The sequence below is a fragment of the Vombatus ursinus genome, unplaced genomic scaffold (assembly GCF_900497805.2).
Source record: "Vombatus ursinus unplaced genomic scaffold, bare-nosed wombat genome assembly UNPS02008961.1, whole genome shotgun sequence".
NCBI classification, from domain to species: domain Eukaryota; kingdom Metazoa; phylum Chordata; class Mammalia; order Diprotodontia; family Vombatidae; genus Vombatus; species Vombatus ursinus.
The window spans coordinates 10,108,167-10,122,664 of record NW_020948739.1 but is presented as its reverse complement, the minus strand read 5'-3'; the positions used below and the strand labels follow the sequence as shown (position 1 = coordinate 10,122,664).

The window sequence follows — 14,498 nt, the reverse complement described above, 5'->3', positions numbered from 1 at the left end:
TGTTGGAGGAACTGCAGGTTAGAGGAGCTATGATATGGATTAGCCATTCTTGAAAGTAATTTTGAAATATGTTACTATATTGTCACATTCTTTGACCCAACTAATACCACTACTAGGCATATACCCCAAAGATTAAAAGAAAGAGCAAAAAGATGCATATGTAGTACAAAAATATTTACAGCAGATCTTCTGTAGTAACAAAGAATTGGAAACTGAGTGTCCATCAGTTAGGGAATGGCTAAACAAATTATGGTCTATGAATGTAATAGACTATTATTGTACCATGAAAAATTACAAAAAGGACAGTTTCAGAGAATCCTAGGAAAACCTGTACGAACTGATGCAAAGAAATGTAAACAGAACCAGGAAAACAATTTATACAATAACATCATAAAGAAAAACAACTTTGAAAGACTCGAGAACTCTGACCAACTATAATCCAGGGGACTGATGATGAAATATGCTTCCCACCTTTTGACAAAGAGGTGATGTGAACCAAGAAACAAAAGAGGACACATTTTCAGATATAGTCAATGTGGAAATCTTGGCTTGACTATGCATGTTTGTTACTAGGCATAGACCAACATCACACAGATCTCAGAGCTTTGCTTTTCTTTTTCATTTTTTCAATGGTACAGCAAGTAGGAGGGCAAGGATCAACAGAAATAAAGCAGCTAAAAAGAAAATTAAAAGGGTCATTTAGGCACCTTTTTAAAAAATCTAAAGATAAGAACAGAAGAAAGGCCAGAAAGATGCATAAACAATGTCATACCCAGAGTGGCAAAGACTGCAGAAAAAGGAAAATTATAATTGTTAGAGGGAAACAATCAACGTGGGAAAATGGGCATATCGATGCACTTTTGGTGGACCTGTCAGTGGTACAATTATTCTGAAAAGCAACTTGGAATTTTATACAAAAAGTTACTTTAACTCACCTACACCACTACTAGGCCTATTTCCCTCCTCTCCACCAAAAAAAAAAAAATCAAAGAAAGAGAAAAATTTATGTTCAAAAATAGTTTTTACAAAAATATTTACAGCAGCTCTTTTTTTGGTGTCAAAAAAAAAAAAAACCAAAACCTGGAAACCAAGAGGATGTACAACAATTAAGGAATGGCTAAATAAGTTGTGGTATACAATTATGATAGAATACTACTCTGCTTTAAGAAATGAGGAAATACACAGAAAAACTTATGTGAATTGATACAGAGTGAAGTGAACAGAAACTGAACAATTTATACTATAACATCAATATTATAAAAATGAACAATTACTTTTATAAACTAACAAAGACTGAAACGAGCAGAAACAAGAGAACAATTTGTATGAGAACACCATAAAACCAATTACAAAAGCTATAGGAACTACAATCAATATACCAACCATTCATGATTCCAGAAGACTGATTATGAAATACTCTATCCATTACAGAAAGGTGATGGATTTAAGGTACAAAATGAGATGGGGTGGGGAGGGATGGGGCATCATTGAGAGAATTTGTTTTGCTTGACCACATGTATGTCACTAAAATTTTGCTTCTATTTTTTTCCCCAGTGGAGTGAGAACATTTCTGTTAATTTCTTTAAAATAGAGGAGTGTTATAGATGTGAAATGTTACATAAATTTTCACATGAGGTCAGAGTATTATTAGTTTTACTTTGTTACAAGACACTTCTCATGAAGCAGGAGTAATCTGTAAATGTTTGTAATGTAAAAACAAGACTCCAATAAAACTGCAATTGTAAAAATGAAAAAAGAGCAGTTAGATGCTGAATTTATTATGTTTGACAGTTGGATGTTGAATTTATTATGTTTCCAAAAGTAAGCTATATATAACAGAAAACTTAAGTTTCATGTACAATAATTTTTTGTTTTATTATGCTATATATTATGTCATATGCTCATTTTATTTGTAGAGCTTAAAATGAAAATAAATAAAATAGTGAAGCAAAAGAAAAGTAAATTAAAACAACTCTAAGATACATCAAGCTAGCCAAACTGCTTAAAAATGGGGAAACTCACTGTTACAGTGGGTGTTGGTGGAGCCATGATTTGGTTCAACCACTATCAAAAAGAATCTGGAATTATGGCAGAAAAGGTACTAAACTGTTCATACACTTGACTTAGAAATGCCATTACCAGAAATTGCTAGGAGTCATTATGACAGTGGCACTCTGTTAGTTTGGGTTCAATGCTGAGATAAAATGAGGCATTCCCAAATCATTGGAGAGTTAACAAAACATAGTTTCTAATCCTGGCCCAGCAAGGATACAGTAGTACTTAAGTTCTGTAGACTTGCTCCCTTTCTCCATATGGAAATGTACTTGGTCAGCAGGGCAGGGTATAATGACTCTCATGATGTTCCAGTATCCACCAAGTCTAAATGGCACTAACCCGAGGGGGGAAGGACCTTTTATGTCCCTAGATAACCAGGCAGAGGCTACCTGGAAATTGTGTTAAGAGAAGTACAGTTTGAACCTTCCCCTTCCTCCAGGGATCAATCAAGTACTATCTTCACTACTGTTTAGGGAAAATCTAGCCTAACCCCTGTTGCAAGAAGGGAGGTACCTTGGTCCTGACATTAGAGAATATCCCTAATGGGTAATTCACTAAGAAAAGTCCTACATGGATAAAAATTTCACTAGCAGCACTATTTGATGTAACCAAAAACAATGTAAATAAAAGCAATACTATTCTAATACTCCAATGTAAAGAATTTCAACGTAAGTACTTCTTATAATGACATGGATTGTAATCCAGCCATTCTATGGTACTTTTGTCTACATCTTTCAAAAAATTAGCCGAAAGAAGTCCATTCATTTAACTAGGAGATTCTTCACATTTTCCTGTGATTATAAGGATACCAATGGAGCACATGATCGTCCCCTAGTTATCCCTCAATCTTTCTTCGTGATCAAGCCATACTCTTTTTTCAACACTAAGTCAATACTAAGACTTAGTATAAGAGGCAATAAAATTGTATTAAAATACAAAGGCAATGTTAGTACCACACTCCCAAAATTAAAGGACACACCCCTTCTATCTATTAATTATAAATACTCAAACTGTTTTCTTTGGGAATTTAGTTTATAAAAAGGTTTGTTCTGGTGTATGATGGGAAATATTTGTTTTTCATACAAAAATTGTTGTATGAAAATGTGCTAATACATTTCTTTTTAAAAATTATAAGGAATCTGGAAATATATGCATATGTATGTATCTATAGAAAAGATGGAATATTATGAGCAGCATTGCCTCACAAAACAGCAAAAAAAAAAATTGCATATAAAAATAAGTCTTCTAAAAGCTTAATGAGGCCTAAGCCAGATCACTCTGAAAGCTTTTACAAGTTAAACTAGGAAGGCAATAAAAAAATGTGAAATAAAAGAACTCTGCCTGAGTGTCAAACAAAGTGAATCTCATGCTCGTGGTGTGTGGAATCACCACATCTGCCCTCTAACATACCTCAATCCCTGATATGTATGTAATAAGGCAATGGCACTCAAGAAGTTGAAGCTGGAAAGACTGTCTGGACCCAATCAAATGCACAGAGGTATTCAAGTGAAGGTTAGATGACTACCTGCTGAAGATGTTACATAGCAGATATTTGATCAGATAAGGGTTGAGATTCCTTCTAACTTTGAGATTTTGTGAAACTTTAAAGACACTCAAGAACTCATTTTCAAGATCTCTCAGAGAAGGGATATTAAAGAATATAAAACCTCAAGGATAGTATTGCCAAAAACAGGCAACTGTTAACATCATTAACCTTTATGCTAATATTTTTATCTTCATAAAATCTTTGAGAACAACCTGCACCGCTGAAATTTTTGAGAAGGGAATGGAAAAGCTTTCAGATGACTCTCTATAGCAAATTATATGTTCAGTCACACAATTGACAAATTCATGGAATACATAATCAAGCTCTGTCTCAACAAATCTGATATAACATTTATTAAATACTTACTATGTGCAAGGCATTATGGGAGGCACTGAGGATACAAGGGCTAAAAAGAAAAAAATCCCCAATAGCTTCTGTCTTCAAGGAATTTACATTTTACTATAATAAAATATGTACACAAATAAAAGCAGCACAAGGAAAACTGAGGAAGGAGAGTGCATTAACAACTGGAGAAATCAGAGAAGGTTTTACAAAGGAAGTGGCATCCAAACTAAACTTAGAAAGAAGAGTTCTGAAATAGATATGGAATACATTTCAGGAATGGGGGATGGCTTGTGAAGATGCACAGAGGTGCCTCATCACTCATTTTTTTGTCAGTCCAAAGATCATTCCTCTTTGGCAGAGAAAATGAGAAGATTAAGAAATAAGTAGGTCCACCTTCTCAGTCGGTCATTATTATCCACCCATTTATCTCCAGTATTGGTCTTATCTTTAAAACTCAGGGATACCTGTATTGTGATATAAGTGGAACGTTTTTATGAAAAACTGGCACATGGAATTATATGCACTGACAAAAATCACTCTACAGCTCAGTTCAGCTGCTATCTCCTCCATGGAGCCTCGTCCAACACGGTTGAACGGATCTTTCTGTCCTCGTATTTTCTTATGGCACTTGTCTCGCTCTCTACATCTGTCCTTCATGTATCCAACCTAGTATCCCACTTGTCTGTATACATATTAGATTATTCAACATTAGGAAATGTGTTATTTTTCATCTCTGTATGCCCAGCATCTAGCACAGTACCTTGCATATAGAATGTCCTTAATATATCTATTTCAAAATGAATTACTTCAAGAGAAGATGGAAAAAATTAAACATTTCCTCTGGTGTACAAGATCCTCTTCTTTATAACAGGATGAATGCACAAGGAACTCATTAGGACACAGTCATAACAAAGAACCTCCAAAGGTGTTAGCTGAACTGAAAAAATACAACTATACATGTTGCTGAGCAGAAAGATGCAAACCAGGGTAGAACTGTAACTTGGAAGACAAATGATTCAGAAATAGTGGGTATTAAAAACTGCTGATAGTTTAAGGAAAATAAAAATTGCACTTTAGTTTATTACATGCTTGTCAATGCCTTTCATAAGGTGATGATGATGAAAGCCTGAAAGCCAGTGACTGCCAGGAAATATTCTAATTTCATTACAACAAATGCCTAAAATTCTAAGAAATATTAAATACAGCAAAGTTCGGGTAACACATAAGAATTTCAACAGGCTATCAAAATGGTTTTTTAATAATAATGATGATGACAGCCAATATTTATATAGCGTCTACTATACCCCAGGCACTGTGCTAAGCTCTTTACATAGATTATCTCATTTGATCCTCACAACAACGCTGGGAGGTAGGTATGATCATTATCTCCATTTTATATAGTTAAGGAAAATGAGGCAAAGCTCTCAAAGTCCAGTGACTTGCACAGGGTCATACAGCTTGTGTCAGAGGCTGGATTTGAACTTAGGTCTTCCTGACTCTGCATCTGGCACTCTATAAAACAGCTATATAATACAGCCCAAAGAACACTGTTCTTTGAATCAGAAGATCTTGGTTTTAGCACTGATTTTTTTTCATTTAGGACAACTACTCATTTTAAAGTTTGCAAAGTATTCTGCTCACAATGACCTTCTAAGGTAGTTGTGCAAGGATTATTATTCCTACTTTATAAATGAGGAAAGTGGTTCTTTCTGCCATATAATACACCATGGAGGCAAGTCAATAATACTTGCACTACCTACCTCCCATAGTATTTAAGAAAAAAGCACCTTGCAGATGGCAAAGCAATATATAAACATTTAAAATAATAGAAAATTAACCTGTATATATTATAGGAACTTAGAAGTGAGGAGAAGATAAAGTCAATTACTTCATAAAATATAAAAAATGAAGACCTGTTGATTCATTTTGCAGTTAACAATCCTTTGCACTTGATTCTCTTCCATTTTATCATAAAATGCTTTGTAAATTTAAAAATAGATAGAAATGTCAGCTCTTAATACTACAAGTATCACTGACTGCAATACTATCCTGTTTCTAAAACAAATTTTTACCTACTATGTACTTTTTTAGCTTCATAAATTTTGTCAGTTTTTTTCTCTTAGATTCATAGTCAATAATAACAGAAGTAGCAAAGCCTATTGTTTCAAGGTTTTAAACTCTCATAATTTTTAAATTTCAAGACATCCAGACACTGAACTCACAGTTTTACAACTTCTAATTAATATTACCTGATAATATATACTTTTTTTTTTTTAACAATTTCCTCTCAGAGCTGAAGTATCAATTTTCAAATGTCTCTATTGAGTCTGGCCTGTTCCATCTGGAAACTATCTAAAAATCAGTCATTCAATTGAACAAGCATTCATTCCTGGGTGAAAGGCATTAACCCAGGTACTAACATACGGAAATAGACAAAACAATTCCTGCTTTCAAAGAGCTGGAGGGAAAGTGGGAGAAAGAAACATAACTTCTACTTTTGTGTTCAGTCATTTTTCAGTTGTGTCCGACTCTTTGTGGCTCCCTATGGTATTTTCTTCGGAAAGATACTGGAGTAGTCTGCCATTTACTTCTCCGCTTCATTTTACGGATGAGGAAACTGGGGCAAATAGATTTAAGTGACTTGCCCAGAGTCACACTGCTAGTAAGTGTCTGAGGCCATGTTTGAATTCAGGAAGACTCATCTTCCTGACTCCAGGTCCAGAGTTCTATCCACTGTATCACCTAGCTGCCCAAATACAAAAAATATACAAAGTAAATGGGAAGAAATTTGGTGAACCACTATTAACTTGGGAGGAGAGATCAGGAGTCAGGAGAAGGCCCTTTTATGACATACTACCTGAGCTATGCCTTAAAGGAGCTGGGAATTCTAAATTTTGATGCTGCATATGAAGGGTTTGTGGGGAAGATTAGGCGAGATGGCAGCAGAAGTTGAATCCATTAGATTTCATAATAAAACAACTTATAAAATATTTAAGAATCACTGGCCAATAGAAACAGAATTTTTTTGTCTGATTATCCTTTCTTCCTCTACTCCTTTATAAAAATGGAAATGGATATGGAAACAATACATTGTTTCTGTATAACATATTAACAGGTGGAAAGGAAAAGGAAGGTTTTTTGCTCATTTCCCTTTAGAATTCAACAAAAGTAGAGTCACCACATGCTGTTCCAAACACAATACATAGCTTTGCTTTTGCCCAGGCTTATACGAAAGCAATTCAGCAAGAAAAAAAATGTTCCTGTTTCCATTTTTCCTATGCCAGTTTCAGCCTTCTCCGGAAAAGATCATAATTTCCCTTGGGAGGTTAGCCTCAGAATTTGAGAAACAATGCTCTAGACAGCAAGCAAAAATTGACACAATGGAAAACTAGCAGCCATTTGTTTTTCACTTAGCCTGTGCCAAACAGCCTTTAAAAGCCAAACTGTACATCACAGACATATTCATTCTTTGCAATACCAAAGGGGAGACATCTAATATCAAGTTGGAAGATTTAATATTTGTTTCCCACCCTCTGAATTCCTAGAAGGAATAGATCTACGTGACATTCCACCTTTTTGTCCTAATGGTTTAATGACCTTTAGTGGCTATGGTGCTGACTTGGAGTCAGGAAGACCTGTCAAATCCTGCCTTTAATACTTAATAGCTATATGACCCTAGGCAAATCATTTCACTTGTTTGTCTGTTTCTTCATTTATAGAATAAGGGTGTCTTCCAGCTCTAAATCTATGATCCTATATCTTCATTTATGTGTTAGAATTTTAGCAGTGACTAGGAAATATCAACCTAGGCTGTTTAAAAAAAAATAATAATATGAACTATATTTTCATTAAAATAACACTGCCAAAGAGGATTTGGCACTAAAGGTTAGTAAGTCAACATTACGGGGCCACGCATCCTGTCTGAGCAGAAAGGGAAGTGTTAGTATTTGAACAAAGAACTATCTGACTTGAGGCTAACAATCCCATATGATCAAGCCAAAAGACTAAATAATGTCCTCTCATTATCCCAAACACTTAAAAGCCAGTCAAGAATGGTTCTCAATACAGTTTGGCAACAATGTATGAGGCTGGAATGGGAGTGAAGAGGAAGAAGATGACACTGAATTGCAGTTCATTAGAACTAAGGCAGGGAGATGTCTACAACATCCTAGATGCCAATCATTCGATTTGGAGAAAAAGCATTTGGGCAAAAATGATTAGGAAGAATGTTCTCAACTGAATTGTTGAGACAGTAGTACCTTTTTCTTGATAATACTGAAATTCTATTTAGATACGGACTTTAAGTAGAAGGTGAAAGAGGAAAGTAGGAAAAGGGAACTGACAAGAATCATGACAAATAAACTGACTTTCTGATCCAAGGTTACATCTAAAAGATTTTACAGTTGGCAAAGACTTGAATCAACACATCTCAATTTGAATCTGTAATAATACTCCCTGTTCCTCTGATACAATCAGGAAAGATAAAATGAAAACAGACACCATATAATAAGGTCTGGGAATGCAGGGTGCCAGAAAGCGTTCCCATAAAAGATTTATCATGCCTAAACAATTTTGAAGGTCTCTTCCTACTCTACAAGTCAATTCATTCTAAATAGCCTTCTAACACTTCAAAAAGCCATTATTTCATAACAATAAGTATTCCCTCCACCAGTACAGGCTGTGATCCTTGTTGTAGTCAAATTTCATCACCTTGCAGTCAACCTGGTGATGAGCCTCACCAAACACAAGGCTAGTTTAGTCCTTCAAACAGTACATAGTCTGTGTCACTGAGCCATATTTGAAATCTTTATAATTTAGGTAGACTCTAATAGAGTTTGGATTCTGCTGGAAAAGTGTAAAAAAAAAAAACCAGGGTCACCGCAGCAGGAAAGTATGACTTAGTGGATGAGGGCTAAACATTCATTTAAAAAGAAATTAAAAGGACTAAGGCAGAACAAGAAGGGACAAGAAGTCACAAAATGCAGTGGAAAAAATATAAACATCATTGTAACCTGCTTTACTAATATTTATAAGTTACTTGAAAAAGAATCTCTGCATTTCAAATTGGAGATAAAACAAAGCTGGGATCTATAGCTAATACAGTAAATGACAGAATCAGGATATTTCTAAAAAATCAGTAAGTCAGGATAAACTAAATCTAAAAGATGTAATACAAAGATATGCAATGTCCTACACTTAAGTGTTTAAAAATCAACTATGCAAATACAGAATGAGGTAGACATGGCTAGACAACAGTCTGTAAAAAAAACAGCTAAATGTTTTAGAACAACTAAATCCACCCAAAAAATGCAATAAGTTGCATCATGAGGTAGCAAGTTTCCTATCACTTAATAGTGTTTAAACAGAGGTTGGATGATCATTTGTTGGCAATTCTGTACACAAGTACAATACAACCTCTTACAGGCCCTTTCACCTAGTCTATTATTCTAAATATTTCCTGCTTTGTCTCTAGGTAGTCATGCCAAAACTTGCCTCATTCAGTTCCATATAAACTCTTCTGGGAACAAAAAGTCTAATGGAAAATGGTTTAAACAAAAAAGTTCATTTTACCTTCTCCTCTCCTTTCTCTCTGTGTGGCCAGGAAAGGAGCAGGTGGCCTGCTTGCTTTTTTCCTTTTAAACTCAGAAAAGTACTGACTGAAGCAATAAAACTCAAATAGTAAGGGCAATTGATATGCTTAATATACAAGAGAAATGACATTATTGGACAGGAAAGAAAAGAAGTTCCCTTTCTACAGTTCCCAAATTTGCTAATAACAAAACAAAATGATCGGTGCTGTTTTTTTAAAAAGTAGTAAATGATTCAACAACATTTCACAAACAAATTTTATGTTCAGATATAGTGTAAATAGGGTATGGAACAAAGATCAGTTCCTATTTACCTTACTATTATAATTATTTAGAGCAAGGATATATCTCTTATAGCTTTTAAAATACCTTTCCAGGGAAGAGACTGTCTAAATAGCTGAACATCACATGGTCAACATGAGTATTCAAATTTATCTTATGAAAGGATGAATTATTTGAATAGTGCCAATAGATCAAACAGGTTAGGTAAATATACAAGAGATTCTTAAGAAATGGAATATTGAAAATGCCTAAAGCTACTCTGAAAGTTTAGTTTTCATACAAAGAGTAATTACACATGATGTAATATAAAGATCATAAATGATGTAACTAAGAATACAATGCGTATTATTGAAGGCACCCTATTACTTTAAGAAATTGAAACTTTCCATTTTGCAATGTGCTAGTTAAAAACACACACTGAAAGAGTGCAGGTATATAATTTGTAGTACACTTCTAAAAATATTTTTAACAGCTCTTCTATACAATGAAGTAGCCTGAGAACTATTCTTTGCACAATTTAAGTTCAATATGGTAAAATAACCTTTCTTAGACTATACTGTTTTCTTGATAAAACTGATTAAAAAAAAAAACAACAGTGCTGTCTTCCAACATAAGTTAGATCAGCTCTCTAGATCTGTAGAGTAGGATAAGAACTTGAACTTGCTGGTACGGGTAACTCTTTACTCCCTCAACCTACCTACATTTGCATATCTCTAAACATGAGGTAACTAATAATGAGTGGCACCTAAGGCAATAGTTGTTACAACTACCAAACTGTAAGATGTCTTCTCTTAGTCCCCCCACCTCAGAGATAGGTTTGGTTTTCTCTTTCTCCTTACATGTACTTCCCTTTTTTCTTCTTCCTCTCAGCCCTATGGTTTAACTGTATTAGCAACATTTATGCACAGTTTAACCTAGAGTAAAAGTAAAGCTCCCAGAGAACCAATTCAACCCATGTACATTTTTTCCCCTTTTCTTTCAGTTCTACCAGTCATTCATTCCCATTTCCCCAACATTACATAAAGAATAGTGAGTGGCTAGCTAGTGATAGATAGAAAGATTGCACATATGTTATAAAAATATATATTATGTATTCATATCTATTTTCTCAATCAGGAAAGGCTTCATGTAGAAGATGCTACTTGAATCAAGTCTTGGAGGAAACACATATTTGAGTTATAGATTCACCTAAACTCATTATCTCATAATTTAATATTAAACTATTCTTTATGTTATTCAAGTCATCATTCAAATAAGTAGGGATATATATACCCAAGAGAGACAACATTGCATAATGGATAGAGAACAGGCATCTGAGTAAGAATTAGGTTCAAGTCCCATCTCTGACTACATATTTGCTGTGTGACATGTTTGTGCTGCGCGAGTCACTTAAGCTCTTTTTGAGTTGGAGGCAAATCACTTAGATTAAAAATTGCAGAGAAGGTGCTGACCTATACTGGTAGAGGAAATCCTCACCAGAAGCTCCCTATACTGAAGAAATCAAAGGTCCAGCAAAAAAGAAAAAAAGTATTATACACATACATATATGTTTAAAAGCATTTATTAAATGCTTACTTTGTGTTAGGGACCACGCTAAGCCTAGGGATACAAAGACATAAGTGAGTCTGTTCCCTCCCTCAAGGAGCTTACATTCTAATGGAAAAGACAACATAGACAAATAGAAGTACAGAATATATACAAAAAGAGTAAGTAAGTGGTGCAGTAGATGGAGAATGCTGGCTCAGAAACACCTGAGTTCAAATCTGGTCTCAGACAATTACTAGTTGTTTGACCCTAGGCATCACTTTATCTGTTTGCCTTAGTTTCCTCAAATGTAAAGTGGGGATAACAGGAGCACCTGCTTTGCAGGACAAAATGAGAGAGAATATTTGTAAAAAGTGCTTAGCAGTATGCCTAGCACATAGCAGGCACTGTTTAAGTATTCCATCCCTCCTCCGTCTCTACAAGGTAGTTTGTGAAGGGAGCGCACTAGCAGCTAACAAAGGAGATCAGGAGAGGCTTTATGGAGAAGGTGGCAGCTGAACCAAGTCTTGAAAGAGAAAAACATTTGTCTAGAGACTGTTAAGAGTTAAATGCAGTATCTCATGATTTAACATGAGACCTTAGGTTGAAAGATTTCTTTATATTGTTTAAATTATTATTCAAACAAGTATGAAAACTTGTTTGACAGGTACATACCACTGAGTGCTCATAGTGTCATGGTTAGATATGAAATGACTTTTTATTGAGGTAAGAAAAAATCTGGAATAAAATTTGAGGACAATTATATTCGATTCAGATATGCCAGATATTAATTAATAACTACATGACACTTCAAAATTGTTCATTGCTATAATTCTGTACAAGTGTACTCCCATTTTAAGCAAATACTGGATTTGAAGATTGAAGGTTTTTAAAAAGATAAGGAAGAATTCTTAACTTTATAAAAGACTTCCCCATAGGATTCATTTAAATAAGCTAATTTCCCATGTGTACATTAAATTATTTGACATACACAACTTGAGAAGTACATCAATCTATTGAATAAAGAAAGTTATACCTGTAGTTTACTATTAGAATGCCTTACAAAATTTCAAAGTTAAAGGAAGAGCAGCAACTCACCTCCATTTCTAGTGCAGCAATAGACTGGTCATAATGTCCCATCAAATTAGGGAAAAATGTCATATTGTAGGTCATTTTCACACATTTGGGAACAGTAATTGGTTCACAGGTAAAGAAACTGTGCCCTCTTATGAGGGGCAACGTTATGCACATCACAAAAAACAGTACTGTTTCCATTTTCTTCCAATTCCTGATTTCATCACCACATGGTCTGGAATGCAGCTATTTCCACCCTCTTAGGCAACATCACCAAAAGGTTACTCAAATTGCTCTTCTCATTATTTTACCATCCTCTAGGACGTTGTTTTACTGAAATTTACTTCTTTATTGTCAACTGGAAAACCAAACAAGGACACATCATCAACTTCAGTCACAACTTTAAATTCAGGCACAAATGTTAACATGAACCAGGTTTAAAATGATGTCTAAGTAATAACTTTCATTTACAACTGCATGCCTTTTAAGAAGAAAGGCACATTTCTATTATTTTTAAGGAATAATCACAAAATCTTTATATTATGTTGCACATTCTGTACACCCAAATATTAATAATTCAAATACAGAGTGTTAAAACAGGAATAGGGAGAAAAATGCTGGTAAAAATGAATCACAAAGGAATTACTGAATCATAGTAGCTTAGAGACCACAGAGGTCATCTAGCAACTCCCTTATTTAATAAAAGCGAAAACTGTATCCCAGAGAAGTGAAGTAATCACACAGTTACTAAGTAAGAGGGCCTGGAATAAAATTCTGGTCCTCAGATCCCTAAATCCTGCAAGCTGCCTCCCCAAACTCTATTTCAGCATGTTGGAGATAAAAGTTTTCTTCTTGTTGAACAACTAACTAGATTTGAACTTTCTCGGGTTCCTTTATAGAAGGCACTGCTGGCTGCATGCATGGTACAGGAAGAATACTGCATCTGGCGTCAGGCGATGTAGGTTAAAACCCCAGCTCTGCCACCTATCTGTGTAGACCCCCGGCAAGGAACTTCTCCCAGTTTTAGGTGCCTTTGTAAAATGAGGGAATTGGACTAGATGACCTCCAGGGTCCTTTCCAGGTCTAAAAACATGACCCTACGAACCTACTCCATCTAGTTGTTATGGAGTATAATCATCACCCTCAGCACCCTGCCGCTCCCCTCCCCACCAAAATGGCAGGAATGAGGGATTAGCAATTTGATCAAGGGTGGGGCGCGCAAAAAGCAAAGTAAGCCCTTCCCACCTCCCCCACCCACTACAAATCACCCTGAAATAAAGCCCCTCGACGGGTTTCCTGGCCCACCGGAGCCCAGGGCGAGGCGCCCTCCTGGCCGCAGCAGGAGTAGGTTGCCCCTGCTACCGAGATGGGCACCTGTTCCTGCCCTGCCCGCCGTCTCCCCCCGTGCACCGGTGGACGATTTCCGCCAATTAACTCGGAAAGTGGCTTAGGGGATTTGGCTCCCAACTTCGGGAGAAACTTTCTGCGGGTGCGGGCAAGTGACCACTGCCGCCTCCCCCGAGCACCTGTAGCCGCCGCGAGGTGTGCAGGGGGCCCTCCTCGACACAGAAGCCAGGACCAGGCCACTCCAGGAGGGGGCGAGCGCCACGCCCGCCCCCTTCCGGCTCGTGCAGCCCCCGCAGCAGCCGCTCCCCGTTACCTGGACAACCGCCCCCTCCCCCATCCATCCATCGCCCCAGCGCCCGGCCGGGGCTCGCTCTGCCAAGGAGCCCCAGGGTCATCGCCTACGGGACGGCCCGGGCCACGACGGCCGCCTCTTTACCTGTGGGGGAACTCCTGAGTGGCCCGAGCGCCAGCGCCGCTATTGCCGCCTCCGTCGTCGCCGCTGCCGCCTCCCTCCCCTCGGGTCCCCGCGGCGGGAGCAAATGGCTCTGGCGAGGTGCCGGGATCCGGCGGCCGCACGGGGCGCGAGAGCTAGGGAATCCCGCGAGACTGAGCCGGGGCAGGTCGAGCCGGGACAGGTCCGGGCTCGCGGCTCCCGGGGATGCAGGGGAAGCGCTCCCCCGCCCCCGCACTAGTCTGAGCGCCGGGCCCTCGCAGGATCCCGGGGGAGTGCACGGGAC

At 37.2% G+C, this 14,498-nt stretch overlaps 1 protein-coding gene across 2 annotated transcripts in view; it reads right to left on the bottom strand.

Annotated features, from left to right (window-relative positions):
- Window positions 1–14,282, bottom strand: part of FZD6 (frizzled class receptor 6) — a 62,869-nt gene extending 48,587 nt beyond the window's left edge. Inside the window, exons 1-2 of one of the 2 annotated variants that reach the window (XM_027849969.1) lie at window positions 14,198–14,282; window positions 12,439–12,772 (exon numbers count right to left, since the gene is read on the bottom strand). In XM_027849969.1, the coding sequence (XP_027705770.1) occupies window positions 12,439–12,615 (177 nt within the window). In that variant the 5' untranslated portion in view covers window positions 12,616–12,772; window positions 14,198–14,282. Of the gene's footprint in view, window positions 1–12,438; window positions 12,773–13,940; window positions 13,961–14,197 lie in introns of those variants that run through there. The other variant, XM_027849970.1, reaches the window with a different exon arrangement.
- Window positions 14,283–14,498: the final 216 nt, after the last annotated feature.